Source organism: Elephas maximus, chromosome 4, assembly GCF_024166365.1.
Source record: "Elephas maximus indicus isolate mEleMax1 chromosome 4, mEleMax1 primary haplotype, whole genome shotgun sequence".
Lineage (NCBI taxonomy): Eukaryota > Metazoa > Chordata > Mammalia > Proboscidea > Elephantidae > Elephas > Elephas maximus.
Genome location: NC_064822.1, coordinates 32,508,234 through 32,526,965, shown reverse-complemented (window position 1 = coordinate 32,526,965; position 18,732 = coordinate 32,508,234). Strand labels below are relative to the sequence as shown.

At 39.5% G+C, this 18,732-nt stretch overlaps 1 protein-coding gene across 1 annotated transcript in view; it reads right to left on the bottom strand.

Moving 5' to 3' along the window:
- C4H10orf67 (chromosome 4 C10orf67 homolog) overlaps positions 1 to 18,732 on the bottom strand; it is a 159,914-nt gene that overhangs the window by 86,164 nt on the left and 55,018 nt on the right. Inside the window, exons 6-8 of the mRNA XM_049881626.1 lie at positions 16,362 to 16,529; positions 9,784 to 9,931; positions 8,629 to 8,687 (exon numbers count right to left, since the gene is read on the bottom strand). Coding sequence (XP_049737583.1) covers positions 8,629 to 8,687; positions 9,784 to 9,931; positions 16,362 to 16,529 — 375 coding nt within the window. The remainder of the gene's footprint in view (positions 1 to 8,628; positions 8,688 to 9,783; positions 9,932 to 16,361; positions 16,530 to 18,732) is intronic.

The following is an 18,732-nucleotide window of genomic DNA, read 5'->3' as shown; positions in this document are numbered from 1 at the left end:
TGCCAGAGGAGAAGGAAAAAAGAGATGGGATCAAGTGTCAACGCAGAAGGAAGAGTCAGGGCAAAGAAGAACATCCCCTCTTCTGATGAAATGGAAAGGTAAGGGTAGGTAAGTGACAGCCTGAGTAAGCAGGTATAGGAGGTATAGGGGAGAAATGATCCAGGTGTCCACCATTTTTTCTGTGAGTTAGGAAGCAGCATAGAGGAATGTACCTGGATGGAGTTGGTAATAAGAAATATATAGTGCTAATTAGATCCAAGTGAAATGATAGGCAGATGGAGGGTCCAGCTACTCTGGGTTTAAACCCCCATACTCCTGCAACATCACCAAAAGGCAAGCTATGAGATTGTCTCCAATAGCACATGGCACTCCACTAGAGTAGGACTGGAGGACGCTGGGGATTGGCTAGATTAGGCCCTCAGAAGGAAAGGATGGCATAGCTGAAGATGAAGGAGGTTGCAGATCAGGTTTAGAGAAAGTAGAGGAATGAGGGAGGTGGAAGGAAAGTTTTTGTATTGCTTGTGATTCATCACACCTCGGTCTGAAAAGAACTGTCACCAAGTTTCCAACGGGTATCAGTTCCCAGCAAACATCAAGGCCATTAGCTGATCCTGCCACAACGTTCGAGGCTCCCCTATGCCCTCAGAACATAACCCATAATCCTTTCTGTCTCAGACCTCTCATCAGTTATCTCTCTGTTGTATTCTTATCCTCTCATTCTTCTTCTCATCAGCATAATTTAAAAATACTATAGGTTCATCTCAAAAAAAAAAATCCTTCTTCAACACCATGTCCCCCTCCAAGTACTCCCCTACAGCTCCCCGGCCATCCAGCCAAACTTCTAGTGAATTGTGCACCCTCGCTGTCTCACTTCCACCTTCACCACACTCCTCAACTCACCCTAGTCTCATGTCTGCTTCCACTATCCTGGTAAAATACGCTCATTAGTATTACCAGGGCCATTTTAGTTGCCAAAGCTAACTGTCCAATGTTCCAGTTTGTAGCATACCTGGCCTCTGGGCAGCATTTGACACCCTCATTCCTTTTGAGATTAGCTCTTGCCTTGGCTTCCCTGAGACCAGCTCTCCTGCTTTCCTTCCTGCTCTATAGCATTCTTACCTGAATGCTATCCAGCCTTAACTTCTCTCTCTCTCCACTCATCTCTCCACCCTTCGACCTTGTCAATGACAACAGCTTTTACTTCCTAACCATCTCTTGAATTCATCCTTCTCTTTCATACCTACTACCACTGTCTTCTTTCTGTTTCAGGACTTTATAATTTCCCTGGATTATTGAAGTCGACTCTTAACTGGTCGCTCTGCCTCCAGATTTTCCTTCCTCTCATTCGTTTCCTTTGTAGAACACAAATCTGATCCAGCCACAACATTCAAGGCTCCCCAGTGCCCTCGGAACATAATCCAAGCCATTTGGCAAGAATAATAATCCTGATTGTGACCTGAGGAAGGGAGCAACCTTACCTCCCACCACATCCTTACTCTCATCATACCCTTGGGCTCTACCAAACCACCCATACTTCCCTCACACAACATGCTATCTCAAGCCTCTTACTTCAAATACCCTTCCCTGATCCCTTACAATCCCAGCTAGGTGTGCCTCCTGGGTGCTCCCACAGCGACCTGTGCTTTCCTGCATCCTGATGCTCATCACACAGTGGACTGTAACCCCTGAGTACTGGTCTGCTCTGTCTCCTCCCCATTCTTTTCTTCCGGTAGCCCTTGAATCATCTGACACACGGAGACCCCATGTGTTGCATAGTAGAACTGCGCTCCATAGAGTTTTCAAGGCTGTGACCTTTCAAAAGCAGATTACCAGGCCTTTCTTCCAAGGCTCCCCTGGATGGGTTTGAACTGCCAGCCTTTCACTTAGTAGTTGAGTGCTTAACCATTTGTGCCTGTTCTGTCTCCCTACCAGAATGAGATTCATGAGAATGAATTATATTGTGGCTGCAGCTGGAATACAGGCACAGATGCAGCTGTTATTAGATTATTGGAATTAAAGCACAAAAGCTCCTGAAATCCATAATTGATAGTGCTTAGCTCAGGTAGATGGCTAGAGGTCAGCCTACTCAAATTCAGTCTCGTTTTCAACTTGCTTTTAATTACATCCAGGACTGTAAAGGGAATATGTGGTTTATCCAAAGGTTTCTGAGTCACCCCTTTTAATTTTCTCTGCCTCTTGCTTAACCGTTTTTCACATCCCTAGACTTTCCCCCTTCTTCTACCTCACCACAGATTATCACCACATAGTCTCGCCAGACTCATACTTCCTATTCTAGCCATAAGTCACAAACAGTTCCACAAACACATCTCACACTGTATGCATTTACACTGCTCCCAGCTCTTCACCCTCTGGTTCACCTGGAAAAGACTTATGAGTTCCTCAAAAATCCGTTGGATTGGGCTTCCCCAAGAAAAGGAGTGTGAGATATATTTGTGGAGCTGTTTGCGAAGCCCTTCTGGAACCTTCTAGATAAAGCCAAACATCTCTTCTCTATGTACACACTTCTATTACAGTTCCTATCACACTGCCCCATGGCTTTCAACTCTCCGTCTAGACTTGAGCTCTTCCACAGGAGGCGCTATTTCATTTCTGTATCTCCGGCAGTAGCACAGCAGCTGGCACTAAGAAGCACCTAATGAACACTGCTGAGCTTATGGACTTAGTGAAAGATACTGGAAACGAACAGCAAATATCCACTCTCATCTAACAAAGTCTAGTATGCTCTCAAGTTTACAAAGCACTTTCACATACATCATCTCATTCTCTCTTATCTACATAATAAGCCGATGAGAAACAGGAAGGAGGGAGACAAGGGACTGGCACAAGGGGTTCTGGTGGAGGAAATGAAACAGGAATCCAGGGTTCTACACTCGTTCTGCTTGGTACCAAAATGTGTCTATATTCAGTGTCTATGTGGAGCTCCAGTGTTCACATACAAAGAAAAAAGAATTAAAAAAAGCAGGATAAAAAAAAAAATGATCAAGCAGATTAGGGACCTGCTACACTTGTGTTCTGTCTTGAACAATAGAAATCTAATGTGAGCCATAAAAAAAATAAATAAGACATATAATGTCAATCACACATATGTGAGTCACATATGAAGTTCAGTAGGAATATAATGAATTAGGGTAGTCACATACGTAGTTTAAAATTTTCTAGGAGCCATTTTAAAAAGGTAAAAGGCAACAGGAGAAATTAGTTTTAATAATATATTTTATTTATCCTAGTATATATTCAAAGTCTTATTTCAACATGGAACCCATGTCAAAAATTATTAGTGAAATATTTCACATTTTTTACACTTTGAAATCCAGTGTGTATTTTTCACTTACAGGACATCTCAATTTGGAAGCAATATTTTCACCAAAAATACCTGATCTGCACTTAGATTTCAAAAATTTACAGAAGAAAAAGTAGATTCACATACCCAGGTTACTCAAAACATACGTAAAATTTTTCTGATAACTGAAATGAGTACCAGTTTTTACATTTAAATTTAAAATAATTAAAATTAAATATAATTAAAAATTCAGCTCCTTGGTTGCCCTAGCACATTTCAAGTGTTCAATGGCCACACGTGGGTAGTGGCCACCACAGGATGGTGTGCAGCTGTAGAAAGGGAAGGCAACGTTTAACTGAAACATATTTTTAATGATATTTTATTGTGTGTTTGGTGAAGGTATACACAGCAGTTTAGGTCCCCTTCAACTATTTCTATACAAGTTGTTCAGTGACATTGGTTACATTCTTCACAATGAATGAACAGTTTCATTACTTCCACTCTGGTTGTTCTGTTTCCATTAATTTCATTTCCCTGTCCCCTTACATTCTCATCTTTGTTCTAAACTAATTGTTGACCATTTGGTCTCATATAGGTGATTTTTTAAAGGAGCACAGTACTTACAGGTGAAATTCATTATTTTTTGAGCCAATTTGTTATTGAGCTACAAGGTGACCTCAAGGGTTAGTTTCAGTTCAAAGTCTGAAGAGTATCTCAGGGCAATAGTCTCGGTGAGTCCTCCAGTCTCAACCAATACAGCAGTTCTAACTTTCTTGTTTTTGTTTTTTTTTTAAAGGAATTTGAGGTTCTGTTCCACATTTTTCCTTCCATTCTATCAGGGTCTATCTATTGTGGTCCACATTTTTCCTTCCATTCTATCAGGGTCTATCTATTGTGGCCCAGATTAGAACGGTTGGCAGTGGTAGCTGGGACCACCTAGTTCTTCCGGTCTCTGGGTAGATGAGGCCACAATTTGTGCAGACTGTTTGTCCTGTAGACTAGTTTCTTCGAGTCTTTGGTTTTCCTTCTCTTGCTCTGGGTCAGTAAAGACCAATAGTTGTAGCTTAGATGGCCGCTCACAAGATCTTAAGACCCCAGACACTACTCACCAACTAGGATGTAGAACATAACTTTATGAACTGTATTATGCCAATTGACTGACATATCCCATGAGACTATGGTCCTAATCCTTCAAACCCAGAAATCCAATCCCTGGAGGTATTTGGTTATGTCTAGTAAGTATTGGTAACTGTGCGCCTATGTGCTTTGTTATATATATGAATACATGTGCATACAGCCACATAGATACATATACATATGCATACACCTATGGAGCCCTGGTAGTGCATGGTTAAGAGCCAGGCTGCAAACCAAAAGTTGGCAGTTCGAGTCTACCAGCTGCTTGTTGGAATCCCTATGGGGCAGTTCTATTCTGTCCCATAGGGTTGCTATGAGCCAAAATCGAGTGCATAGCAACTGGTTGGGTTTTTTTCTTTATACACGTATGTGGCTATATACATACATATATACCTGCACATATATTTTTTGGTTGTTTTTGCTATTGTTTCAAAGTTATATATGCCATAGCAATTAACAACAGGTCCTTTTCTCTTGTGTACTTTTTAGTGACATTGTTTACCTTTGTCAATCTGTGTACACTTCACCCTCATTCACTGTTACGTTTCCCATCACCAAAAATAATAAGTGTCTACTATCTATAGAAAAATCCCCCACCCCCACCCTCACCCTCACCCCCACCATCCCTGGTAACTACTAATGAACATTAGTTTCTGTATATTTACTTGTTCATGCCATTTATAAAAGTGAGAACATACAATATTTGTTTTTCCGTGACTGACTTATTTCAATCAACACAATATCCTCCAGGTTCATCCATGTTTCAAGACATTTTGGGAACTCATTTTTATCTATTGCTGAGTAGTATTCCATTGTATGTATTTACCTCATTTTATTGACCCATTTATCTGTTGATGGATACTTAGGTTGTTTCCGTCTTTTTGCTACTGTGAATAGTGCTGTGATGAACATAGGTGTGCTTAACTGAAATATTCAAGCTCACGCAGGATATAACCAGTTACTCAGAGGACAGTTCTCTTCTTAATTGGTGGGTTAATGGTAAGAATTTTTGCTTAAATTTCTTACTGTACTCATCCTCATAGAGAGTAGTAAGCTTACACACCTCATTTCTACAAGTGGTAGTACACACTGAGTAGTTGTAGAAATATTTAAAGAAAGAAACCAGTGATGTTCTCTTGTAAGAACTAGTAACTAGAAAGCTGAGATTTCATTTTTAACCTTAAAGGTTGATGCCAAGGAGGTTAAACTTGTCTGTTCACAGGCTCTCTGAAGTTCTTTCTGTAAGAAATGCATTTGAACCGTTACCATTGCTGTGGGAGAAGCACAAGAAAGAAGAAATTTCTTTCTGAAAACCTGTGATAGGTTCACAGCTATCATAGAAAATACTTCCCAACTCTGACCCACCAGTGTAACCACTTCTTTAAAAAAGTATTTCTTTGAAGCATTTCTATCAAAAAACTAAGAAGATCATCAACTACAAAATCAGAGCTGGTTGAAATTTGAACCTAAACTTAGGCACATGTGGCCACTGAGCTCTTTTGTGTGTGTGTGTGTGTGTGTGCTTTAGGTGAAAGTTTACAGCTCAACTTAATTTCTCATGCAAAAATTTATACACATATTGTTTTGTCACATTAGTTGCAATCCCCACAATGTGACAGCACACTCCCCCTTTCCACCCCAGGTTCCCTGTATCCACTCAAACAGTTCTTGATCTTCCTGCCTTCTTATCCTGTCTCCTGTATCTGATTGAGCTAAGAAGCACACTCCTCGCATGTATTATTTTTTGGTTTATAGTCCCGTCTAATCTTTGCCTGAAGAGTGGGCTTTGGTTTTAGTTCTGCGTTAACAGAACATCTGGGGGCTGCAGTTTTGGGGGTTCTTCCACTCTCCGTCTAACCATTAAGTCTGGTCTTGTTACGTGAATTTGAGTTCTGCCCCCCCCTTTTCTCCTGCTCCATCGGGGACTCTCTGTTGTGTTCCCTGTCAGAGTGGTCATTGGTGGTAGCTGGGCACCATCTAGTTCTTCCAGTCTCAGGCTGATGGAGCCTCTGGTTTATGTGGACCTTTTGTCTCTTGGGCTCACATTTTCCTTGTGTCTTTGGTATTCTTCAATCTCTTTTGCTCCAGGTAGGTTGAGACCAGTTGGATGCATCTTAGATGGTTGCTTACAAGCTTTTAAGACCCCAGATGCCACTCACCAAAGTGGAATGAAGAACATTTTCATAATAAACTTTGTTATGCCAATTGACACAGATGTCCCCGGAAACTATAGTCCCCAGGCCCCAACCCCAGCTACTCTGTCCCTCAAAGCGTTTGGGTGTGTTCAGGAAACTTCTTAGCTTTTACTTTGGTCCAGTTGTGCTGACTTCCTCTGTATTGCGTGTTGTCCTTCCCATCACCTAAGATGATTCTTGTCTACTATCTACTTAGTGAATTCCCCTCTCTTACCGTCCCCACCCTCGTAACCGTCAAGGAATGCTTTCTTCTATATTTAAACCTTTTCTTAAGTTCTTATAATAGTGATCTCATACATTATTTGTCCTTTTGTGACCGACTAATTTCACTCAGCATAATGCCCTCCAGATTCATCCATGTTGTGAGGTGTTTCGCGGATTCATCATTGTTCTTTATCGTTGCATGGTATTTCATGTGTTTTTGTTGCATAGTAATTCATGTGTAATTTGTTTATCCATTGGTCTGTTGATGGGCACCTAGGTTGTTTCCATCTTTTTGCTATTGTGAACAACGCTGCAGTGAACATGAATGTGCATGTCTACTCATGTGAAAGCTCTTATTTCTCTAGGATATATTCCAAGGAGTGGGATTACTGGATTAGTATGGTACTTCTTTTTCTAGCTTTTTAAGGAATTGCCAAGTCATTTTCCAAAGTGGTTGTACCATTTTACATTCCCACCAGCAGTACATAAGTGTTCCAGTCTCTCCACAACCTCTCCAACATTTATTATTTTGTGTTTTTTTGGATTAATGTCAGCCTTATTGGGGTGAGATGGTAGTCACTGTAGTTTTGATTTGCATTTCTCTAACGGCTAATCATCGTTAGCATTTCCTCATGTGTCTGTTAGCCACCTGAACATCTTCTTTGGTGAAGTGTCTGTTCATATCCTTTTCCCACTTTTTAATTGGGCTATTTGTCTTTTTGTCGTTGCCCACTGAGCTCTTGAAACATGGCTAATGCAACCAAGAAACTGAATTTTCAATTTTATTTCATTTTAATTAAGTTTAAAAGTGGCTACTCAATTCCATCACTGGAAAACATTGATGGGTAGATGAAATGATTTGGGTATATGAATCTGCTTTTTTTCAACTATAAGTTTTATGAACTGTAAATATATTTTCAGTTTATTAGTCACTGAAGAATATTTTTAAGTGTTCCAGGTACTGTGTTAAGCACTAGGAATATATCAGTGACTGAGATAGGCATAGTATTTGCCCACATGGAGCTTACGGTATGGCAGGGAAGGCTGACAGTAACAGGAGTGTTGTAAGTGCTGCAATGGGGGAGGTAGAGCGCTAAGAGAGCACAAAGTAGGAGCACCTGACCCGTATGGGGAAGGGCAGGAATTGACGTGGTCCTGCTGCATTAGATGCACTAGGAAATCTTGACTTCCCAAATACCAAAAGAATTGCCTGCTCGAAACACACATTTACTGGGAAACCTAAGCCCAGTTCATTCATATACAGAAACATGAACATAAATCAACACCTGAGAATAAGACAGCTTATTCTTAAATACTACAATCTTCCCACAACCTCAAGCACATCTTTGGAGTTCCTGTGTATTGTAACTTTGAGGTTTCTTACAATCAATAAGGTAGCTGCTCAATTATCCCAAATAAAAGAAAACAGCAACAACAACAACAAAACCCCACTGCCATTGAGTCGATTCTGACTCATAGCAACTCTATAGGACAGAGTAGAACTGCCCCATAGGGTTTCCAAGGAGTGCCTGGTAGATTTGAACTGCTGACCTTTTGGTTAGCAGTCATAGCTCTTAACCACTACGCCACCAGGGTTTATATATTAGTTCATTTTCAAAATGAAATCCCTATTTGTTACTAGTCACCCTACCCAAATAATGGAGAGAAATTAAATGTATAAATCAACTTTTCTCTGTATCACAGGACAAGCGGGACACAGTGTTATTTCACCAATTGTGCTGATATTTCAATTTAAAAGAGTCATTCATCAATGTAAAAAAGATACAGTACCCTTTGAATGGTTTTATGATCCTTTTCTGCCATCTCTTTCAGAATGAAAATTTCGTCTTCTGTAAACAAAAGGAGAGAGAGGCCAACCATGAAATTACATGCTTATGCCCCTGTATTCAAACTGCGTGGTTCAGGCAGGCTCGACGCTGCTGGCAGGCATGGTGGACCAAAGTCCTAGCAGGACTGTGACCTTCACAACTGCCCTTGACATTCATAGCCTTCTTCCTGCTGTTCAGACGGCTGGTCAGATAGGGATTAAGAACTAAGTTCAAGATCCAAGTGTGGCTGAGGGCCGAAAGCTTTTCATCAATACTAGAGATGGACATTTTTGCTGTTAGTCACAGCCAATACAAAGTGCTTAGCAGGTGGCACTTTATGACTCAGTAAGAACTACCCAAACCTGAAAAAGCAGTATTATACCACATCAGAAGAGAAACTAAACTACCCTGGCATGGTATAATTTGATATTCCATATACCCGATGTTACCAATGCTTTGTTATAATTTTTTTTTGGCTTACTCATTGCTTTTCACACTGAAGATTAAGGGCAACATTAGATAATTAACATAAGTACAGAGATAACAGTATGTGAAAACACGTTAAAGAAATTTAGCTTTGATAAACACAATTTTTTTAATCAGTTTATGGTATTAAAGGGGTATAAGGTGTACAAATGAAAATCTGTACTTAAACTTTGTATCAAAAATTGAAGATAATTAAGTAGTAAGTAGCAGCATTTGGGGGAAATTCTGACTGTTTCTCCGCAAAGCATATTACAATATGTATACTGGAGTGTTATAAATTTTAGATAATCAATTAAGCACATGAAACAGAAATCAGCAAAAGTATCTGTTGGTAGCATTTCTAATTGAAGTAGAGTTCTGATTAGCACATTTTTACAAAGGCCAATGCTTGGCTTGGGGGAAAAAAAAAAACACTGAGTTAAAGTGGCAGGGCTCAGAAGTTCAACTGCCAGCAAGCAAGGAATCCTATCTTAAATAAAAATCAGAGATGGCTATCAAGTTGCCCTTTCAAATGTAAATAGGCGTATGAATAATCAAATGTGCAATGCTTGGAGATCACAGTAAACACAGTTATGGATTTTATGAAGTTCCCAATGTATAGATTTTCTCAAAAGTGACTTCAAAATATTACCTAATACTGCATTTTCTTTTAGATTGAGTTGTATTTCTTCGTCAAGTTCTGTAATGATTTGAGTCAGTCTCTCATTTTCCACTTTCCACTCCAAATTTTCCCTTTCCATGGTTGTTTTCGGAGGGCTGACCTCTTTGGTAAAGGACTCCTGGAAGATGAGGAATTCATATTTCTAAGCAGGGAGCCATGGATTTAAATATGCAACACAAGAACAATACAGATACAGAAGAGCTATCATATAATTTTCTGAATTCTATTACACACTTATAATATGAATAGTAAAAAGGAAAGAGATTAAATAGAGCTTGCTGGAAGAAAGGCTGCCGTACATTATGTACAAAGACCACAACACATGGGGACATTTTATTGACAAGAATAATGCATATCATACTGTTTGTGTGCCCTCATCATTCAGGTCAATTCATTATGGAGGCTGTGTCCGGGGAGGCAGCTGGGGCCCCTCCACCCACACTTCCCTCTGTGTGTGTCTGAAGTGCTGTCCGCCCGTAACTAGGCAGACTGGGGAGACCGTGGACGGGCAGCGCCAGGGGGTGGCAAAGTGCACAGCTAAGGAGGGGGGCTTGTTGCCTTTGTGGCATTTCCCAGTGTCAGTGCTGCCAATGTCAGGAGGAGCACATCACATGTCAAAGTGGTGACGTTTTCAGGCTGGGAGCCGCATGGAGTCCATCAGGCACACGGATATCCACACAGTTGGTTTTCTGCTTGGTGGAGGAGCCACCCAGAGGCAATTCATATTCTGAACATTAACATGGCTTTGCATGCCTGTCACACTTGGACTGTGCAGGCGTTTAATGCTATTGAAGACTTTGGTTTAAATCTCTGTGCAAACAGTGATTACCTTGTAAGAAGGTTTCAGGATAACTTACCACAAAGGACATTAAAGTTATAGTTTTAGTAAAGCAAACTCATTTACATTTTTATTATGTGTGTCTTTTGTTTAAGTCTTGCCATGTCCATTATGGTAGAGCCTTTTTCTTACGCAATTGAAGCTTATTGGGACAGCTACTCCATTTTTTTCCCCCTCTTGTCTGTTTCAGAGCTATTGAAAACATCTGAATATACTCCCTAATGGCTGTCTAGATTTTACTGCCACACATTAAAAAAAAAAAAATTAAGATGTAATAGATTGTGGAAGCTGGTTAAGAACTTTATACTTCACTATGGTAAGATATTAAACAGATTACACAGTCTCAAAATATTAGAGTATGCTTAAAAATCATATTATTATGCTAAAATGATAGAAGGCTCTATGTGCCTTGTTTCAAAAGTACTATAGACACTAGAGATACTTTTGAACTGTAATCTTCAGAATTAAACCTACTCTTTTTGTAGAGATGCCATGATTACAAATAAATAAGAATAAAATCTATCATCAAAAAGGAAAAAAAAAAAATCATGTCTCCCTACAGACCAGTTTCTTATTGGAACTGTACTTTAATCTTATGGGTATCTGGAAGGAATTATAATGCTTTCCTCTGTGATGAAAATGGTTTGAAAGAAAAATAAGTGGCTAAAATGTTTTATAGTATATTAACAATGAACTTAGCTACATCAGAGTTAATATTTAAAATAATTTTATTAAATTCTGCATAAAGCCCAACTGCAAATCTTCACTATTTTGACTCAGCACTCCATTTAAGCTCTTCAAACCCAAACCATTCTTAACTAATGAGGAGAACTAGCAAACCTAGTCAGTAATTCATAACAAAGCTATTTTCTTAATAAAAGCAGAATCCGAGTCATTAATTTGTTGCCTAGACGTTGTTCAACTTGAGACCATCACAGAAAGTATTTATAGACTAAAAAGGCTTCACAAAAACCAATAGTGGCCTTAGTAGGCTTAAGCATGTGTTTCCAAACAGTGACAGAATATGAACAGCGAGAGTGGATGGCAAAACCACCATTATCATAAACGAAACAAGAACTACCTGCATTAATCAGGTGAAGCCCAAAATTTATAAGTTGTAGCAACAAATATCTAAATGAGATTTTTCTAAAAACCTCATTATATGAAAGCAGCAAACAAGGAAAACATATTAAACGTGAGGGCTTTTTCTTCCACAGATCAGTCTACAGCTCCTGTTCTCCCGAGGCTAGCCTTTAGCTCTGTCCCCACCATCTGTCGGCTGCAGGAACTGCAGGTAATTAACTATTCAGACTCCCACAGCAATGAGGACACTCATTAGCAAAATGAACAAAGGGATAGTTCTGTGTGGCTACGGTCATCCGTTACACTCTGAGTGGCAGGTTTTGTGGTGGTGTTCCTCCTACCATCTGCCCATAACACTAGTTTTGGCTTGCTTGAACCAGGAGACTTCTTTAAAATAAACTGCATTAATAAGACAAGGTTAAGAAGGAAGGAAACCATTAAAATGTGGTTAACTCTATGTAGCTATTTAAAGCCGCGTTATACTCTGAGATTGTGTGTGATCTAGGATCATTCTAGAATTTTTAATTTATAAAGAAACTTAACAATTTAAAGTTTTTTTTCTAGCATATTGTGAAAATTAGTACTTTAGGTGGCTTGACTCATTAACTGCTTCGTGTTACCTAAAAATAGAATAAATATTGAGCCCAATTGGCTTATGCACTATTTCTCTTGTGAATATTCACAAGACGAGCAGAATCGCCGTTCCTGGGTTTCAGAAATGCAAATTGAATGTTCAAAGAATTATTTCTGGAAAAAAGTGTACTCGAGAGCCTAGCAGCTCAAAGTGAGGTCCACAGAGCAGGAACCTCAGCATCACCTGGAGGCTTGTTAGAAATGCAGAACCTCAGGCCTCACGCAAGACCTCCTATATCAGAATCTGTATATGAACAAGATCCCCAGGTGATTCATATGCACAGGAAAGTCTGAGAAGCATGGGTTTAGAGCACTTCACGTGTCTTCTCAGCACTTTCCCTTCTGCGCATACTGGCGTCTTGATTCTGCAGCCTCCCGGTAGAGTGCTTAGACATCTCAATTTGATAGTCAGGGTGGAGTTGGGTTGTGATGCATGCCCGTGCCTCGTGACAGTCACGGAGAAGAGCAGGTGCTTGCCCAATGAGTGACAATCAGGACAGTGGCACACTGGGGCAGCGCAGCCCTGCAGAGCTGCCACTCTTGAATGACAGCTCTGTTTGGAGCTGCCAGCAACTAGCAGATATGTTCACCCGTGGAGGGTGGTGGGTGATGGTTGCACAGCTCATCCACGTTGGGTAGGAAAGAAAAACGAAGTCTATTCAAAATGACAACTCCACTTGAAATTAAAATATATGCATGTACACACACGCACATACACACATACTTTGACAGGCTAACCTCCTTTATATTCTCAAAGGGATTTACCACCATACAGCAAGGCAACCGGATAACTACAGTGTTCTACAGTTAAGTTGCATTGGTTTCCCATAGAACAAAACCTGAAAAACTCTTTCCTTTTAATGAAGTTGCTCTCAGGGAAAATGCCATATTAGTTAAATTCTGATCCAGAGACGCGGCTTCTATAACTTGAAGAGTTTCTTTTCCTGATTTCCATTTTGTTGTAAAGAGAATATAAACCAGCTGTTTTTTAAATTGTGTTAAACTTTCCCTTTTCTACTAGGTTCTTGTCAGATTTCTTTCAAAAACAGTCCAGGGGAGATACTCTACTTTTTAACTCTGAAGTTATTTATGTAATTTGACTGTCAGAATAAACTAGATCTTTCCCGCTGTTTCCTGAGTTTATTTGTCAATTTTTTTCCAAATGATTTCCATTGTTATTTTGAAAATTTTCAAATTGTTTCTCCAAATTGTTTTCCAACTTGAATTTCAGATATTTGGTGACTCAGCGTTTGTATACCACTAGAGGGGGCAGTTGTATAAGATTGAACTTTCAAATTAAAAGGTACGGTATCATGCACAACTTCAGTGGCGTGGAGTTTTAGGAAAACTTATTCTCAGAGGATTAAAACAAGTATTTTCCATAGGTTTATTTGATATAACCCATGATCTGCTTCTGTGGCATCACGTCTGTGCCCTTGAAATGCACACGAGTACTGCTCTGCATTGGCTTACATTTTGTTGGGGTCCATAGAAACTGGGGGAAACCCACACACCTAGTTAATCAAAAGTACCTCTCCTTACTCAAATCTTAGGGTGTTCATAGAAACTGTGATGTGGTCTGCTTGGGGACAAGTGATAGTGGAATAATTAGGTTATTCTTGATGCCATCCTTGAAGCCAGACAACACTCGCTTATATATGGATGCAGGGAGCCTCCCACTTACTGGCTCTCAGACTCAGCCACCCTCATTCTTCCCCCCTATTATTCAGACAGGCCAGGTAACAGATTTAGGAGAACACATAGAAGTGTAAACAGTTCAAACATAGGTCTCATGTTCTAGTATAAGGAGTTCAACTACTGAGTCAGGACGCTCTCAATAGTCCAGAGGTCTGTGTTCACCTATGGAGGGTGGTGGTGTTGGCTGAATGGCTCGTCCATGTTGGATAAGAAAAAAAAATGAAAAATCTACTCAAAATGACAACTCCACTTGAAATTAAAATATACGTGTGCACACGCACACTCATTTTTATGGAACGTAAATCAGATGGTCAAAAGGGCTTCTGCATTTTCTCATAATGATAATTAGAATTTTATATACTCATTTTTCTTTACGGAACTCAAAGCAATTGCCATTCCATACAATAGGTATCATTATCATAACCCTTTACCTTAGTTAGGCAGGTCTCACTTTCCGTTTCACAAATGCAAAATAAATGGATCAAAATTGCCTTGCCGCATCGAGGCAGAAGATCTTTGGCCAAGGCAGGATTAAAAGCAAAGCTATTACAGTTTTTTTTTTTTTTTTCCTATTAAGTTATTTTCTTCAACAAATTAAGAGTGGCTGTAGACCCAGGAAACCAAACCAAAACCAAACCCAGTGCCGTCGATTCGATTCCAACTCATAGTCAGACCCTACAGGACAGAGTAGAACCGCCCCATAGAGTTTTCAAGGAGTGCCTGGGGGATTCGAACTACCGATCCTTTAGGTTAACAGCCGTAGCACTTAACCACTACGCCACCAGGGTTTCCGACCCAGGAAAAGGTTATAGAAAAATAAATGCAAAAATTGGACGTTCCTCCCACTCTAAAGCAAACAGAACATATAAAAATAATTAATATTCAATCTTATGAGATCTATGTTTGATACTTATTCCTGCACTGCTTAAAAAATGCCCAGTTTTTTTTTCAGAACATAAAAAATTTGAATACATTAACAAAGGAAACCCTCCTACACAAACTAGTAAACAAGATCCTTTAGAATGACGCTTGATCAATTCCTTGTCTCTGATAACCTTGAGGTTTTAAATAAGAATACTAGTGTAGTATTTAGGTGAACAATTGTAATTAAAGGGACCAGCAACCCCTAAGTGTCTCTTAATAGTGTTAATATTTTGAAGTATAACTTCCCAGACTTTTCTCTGTGCCCATATATGCACATATCAGTATTTACATGTATACATATACACACAAGCATTAATATATATTAATACATTATTATAATATAATTGATACTATACACACACTTTAATTACAACCTTTAATTGTTATAGTAGAGCATAAAGCTCCATCTCCTCATGTGGGATTTGGAGTCAGATGAACCTCGGTTCATGTCCAATCTCTGCCATTTTCTAGCTGTGTTTCCAGGGAAGTGACCTAAGCACCCTGTCTCTGCTTCCTCATCTGTAAGCTGGGCCATGAGAATGAGAAGACCATCAGTAAAGCACCTGGTAGCTGCTAATTGCTATTCTGTAGATTTTTATTCCTTCTGGGTCCTGGCATTTTCACTAGCCTCAAGCCTCAAGCAATCAGCTTCTTGTTCTTAGAACCTAATAATAATTAGAATTATTTTCATGCTGGTGGTGCAGTGGTTAGAGGAGCCGACTATTAACCAAAAGGTTGGCGATTTGAAACCACCAGTGGTTCTGGGGGAGAAAGATATGGCAGTCTGCTTTTGAGAGATTTACAGCCTTGGAAATCCTATGCAGTCCCTATGAGTCGGAATCAACTCAATGGCAGTGGGTTTGGTTTGTTTGTTTGTTTGTTTTGCATCTTAAGGAGCCCTGGTGGTACAGTGGTTAAGGGCTTTGTTGCTAACCAAAAGGTCAGTGGTTCAAATCTACCAGCTACCCCGCGGGAGAAAGATGTGGCAGTCTCCCTCCGTAAAGATTTACAGCCTTGGAAACTCTACAGGGCGGTTCTACTCTGCCCTATAGGGTCACTGGGTCAGAATCAATTCCTTGGCAATGGGTTTTTTCAAGAGGTTATTTACATGTTCTTCTTGAGTAGGAAAACTTTTATAGTGAAAGATACGTTCTTCTACTTCCATTATAAATATTGAGAACAATTAAATTGGTCCAGTTTATAGCTATTATGGGGGTTTTAGAATGTGCCATTGAGCAGAAAAGGGTTGGATTGGCTTTGTTGTAAAGAGCAGAGATGCCTAACCTGCACCCACTGAGTGTCCTTATTCTCTACCCAGGCTTCTAGGTAGGTGTCAGTATATGCACATATGCTAACACTGATTATTTTTTACCTTGAAATGCAGAAATTTTAAAAAGTCATTTTCTTCATGTTGTTCTAGTTCCTCGGTTAATTCCTTAATAATTTGATCTTTCTCTTTCAGTTTTCTTAACAAAACATTCATTTTGACAGTATTGGAGTCTTGCACAGACGTCTTCTCTTCTTCCACCTCAAAGAATTGCTGAGGAGAAAAAGCAGCACTGAAAAGTCAGACACTAAGCTGGCACCACCAGAAACCATTAAATGCTTTGTCTAAGCTGTTGTCTTCTCAAGTTATTTTTGTAGGATGTATACAGTTTTAAGTAAAGAACTATAGGTATACTGAAAGATACACAGCACAGTACTATATCCCATAAAACATATGGTATGATATAGTCCTCTAACTACATCAGCCACACACGATAAGGTACATCCTGATGTTAAATTCACATCATGATTTATGAATCATGGACATTTGTCAATCATTGATAAATGTCCTATTTCAATCATCCTCAAGAAGGGAAGAAAGCAAAATTTTTGAATGTGTAATAAAGATACGGTACAAATTGAAGCAAATATCCATCGTACAACTAATTCCCTCAGTGGTTTAGAGTGGAGGCGAGGGAAGAAAGAGTGCCCGTTTTAAGCATTTAAGTGCTTCGCTATTTGCAGCCATTACTCTGAAGAACTGTATCCCCTAAACAAAACAAGAAGTGCTTTACAGGTGGATGCCGTTGCTTACTTCCAGCAAATAAAAACCTCATTTTCAACATGCAAAACCATTTTATCCATTTTTGACTATTTAGAAATTATAGAAGAATTGTTTTACTTTTATTACTTGTGTATAAGTAATGCATGTGGGCATACACACACAGGAAACAGTAAAACCTCATGATATCTGCTAATATACCAAATGTATTTCAGAGTTAGATTTACAAATCAAAATTGTGCTAATATTATATGATGAATATCAGTAAACTGAGAAGAATAATATATTGAGGTAGGATGGAGTTAGCCTTAGTAACGTAACACTGACATACCTACACCACGCTAAAGAAAATAATCAGTATGTAACTACGCAATAGAATTTAAAAAAGTGAAAATATATGTGATAATATCAGCTATTTAAGTTTAGGGTTTTAAAGAACAGTATTGACTATGTAGATTATATCACATCTATCCTTATCTATGCCTACTGCTTAAACATTCTGCTGAACTCAAGAGCCATTTTTTCCGCCAGTACCCTGGATGTTACCAGGACACGTCAAATTCAAACAGAGCCCAGCATCTGCACTGTCACCCTTTCTGCCTCCCCTGATTAATAGCAGCACAAGCCAGAAACTCAGTACACCTTCTCTTCACCTATTGACTATCTCATTATTCAACGTTTCACATTTATGACAATAGTTAAAAATCAACTATCCAGCTATTTTGCATGTTAACGACATACATCTGGCAACAACAAATGCCGAGTTGCAAGGCAGACTAACACTGTGATGGTTAAGGTTATGTGTCAGCTTAGCTGGGCCACGGTTCTCAGAAGTTTGGCAGTTATATAATCATGATATTTGGCAGGTTTGTAATGATGTAACTTGGCAGTTATGTAATGACATAACTTGGCAGTTATGTAGTGATGTAGTCATTCTCCATTTTGTGATCTGATATAGTCATCCTCCGTTTTCACATAACACTGATTTCACATAATGACCTAGTCTTTGGAACCTAACCACGTTGATAAGTGAGGAGAGGGTATAGCCATTTTAAGTTCTTTCCTCTCCCTCACTAACTCACCAAATCTATTCAACCCATTTCTAAATTTCGACCACACCCACTCCTTCCTCCCCTTTTCTGCTGCCATCTTCATCCTTGCCTTGTTCACCTGGACTATCGCAATAGTCTCTTAACTAGTCTCCCTGCCTCTCACTTTGCCCTCTCCATCCTGTCTCCACACTGTTACCAAAATGATCTAAGATACAACTCTCCCCATCTCCTACAGGGTAAACTCCAATCGCCTCATCATGGTGTAAAAAAGGTCGTTTGTAATTTGGTACCAGCCTGCCTGGCCAGCAACTCCTGCCAGTCTTTTCTCCCCTTTTCCACACCCAAACTGGGCATGTGATTTCCCAGAAACACCATGGGGCCACAGGTCTCTATGCCTTTGCTCTTGCAGTTCCTACTCACCTAACAAGTTCTTACTTGTCAACCTTGCAGAGTGGCATTAGAGCAGGATAGCCTAGGTCTGCAGAACAGCTCTGTCACTTGATAGCTTTATGTGCCTTGAACTAATTTCTTTAACTCCCATGCCTTGGTTTTCATCATCAATACAACAGGACTGACAAGAATAGTACTTGTTGTGAAAATCAAATAAGATAGATAATGCATGTCAACAACTTAGAATCGTGTTT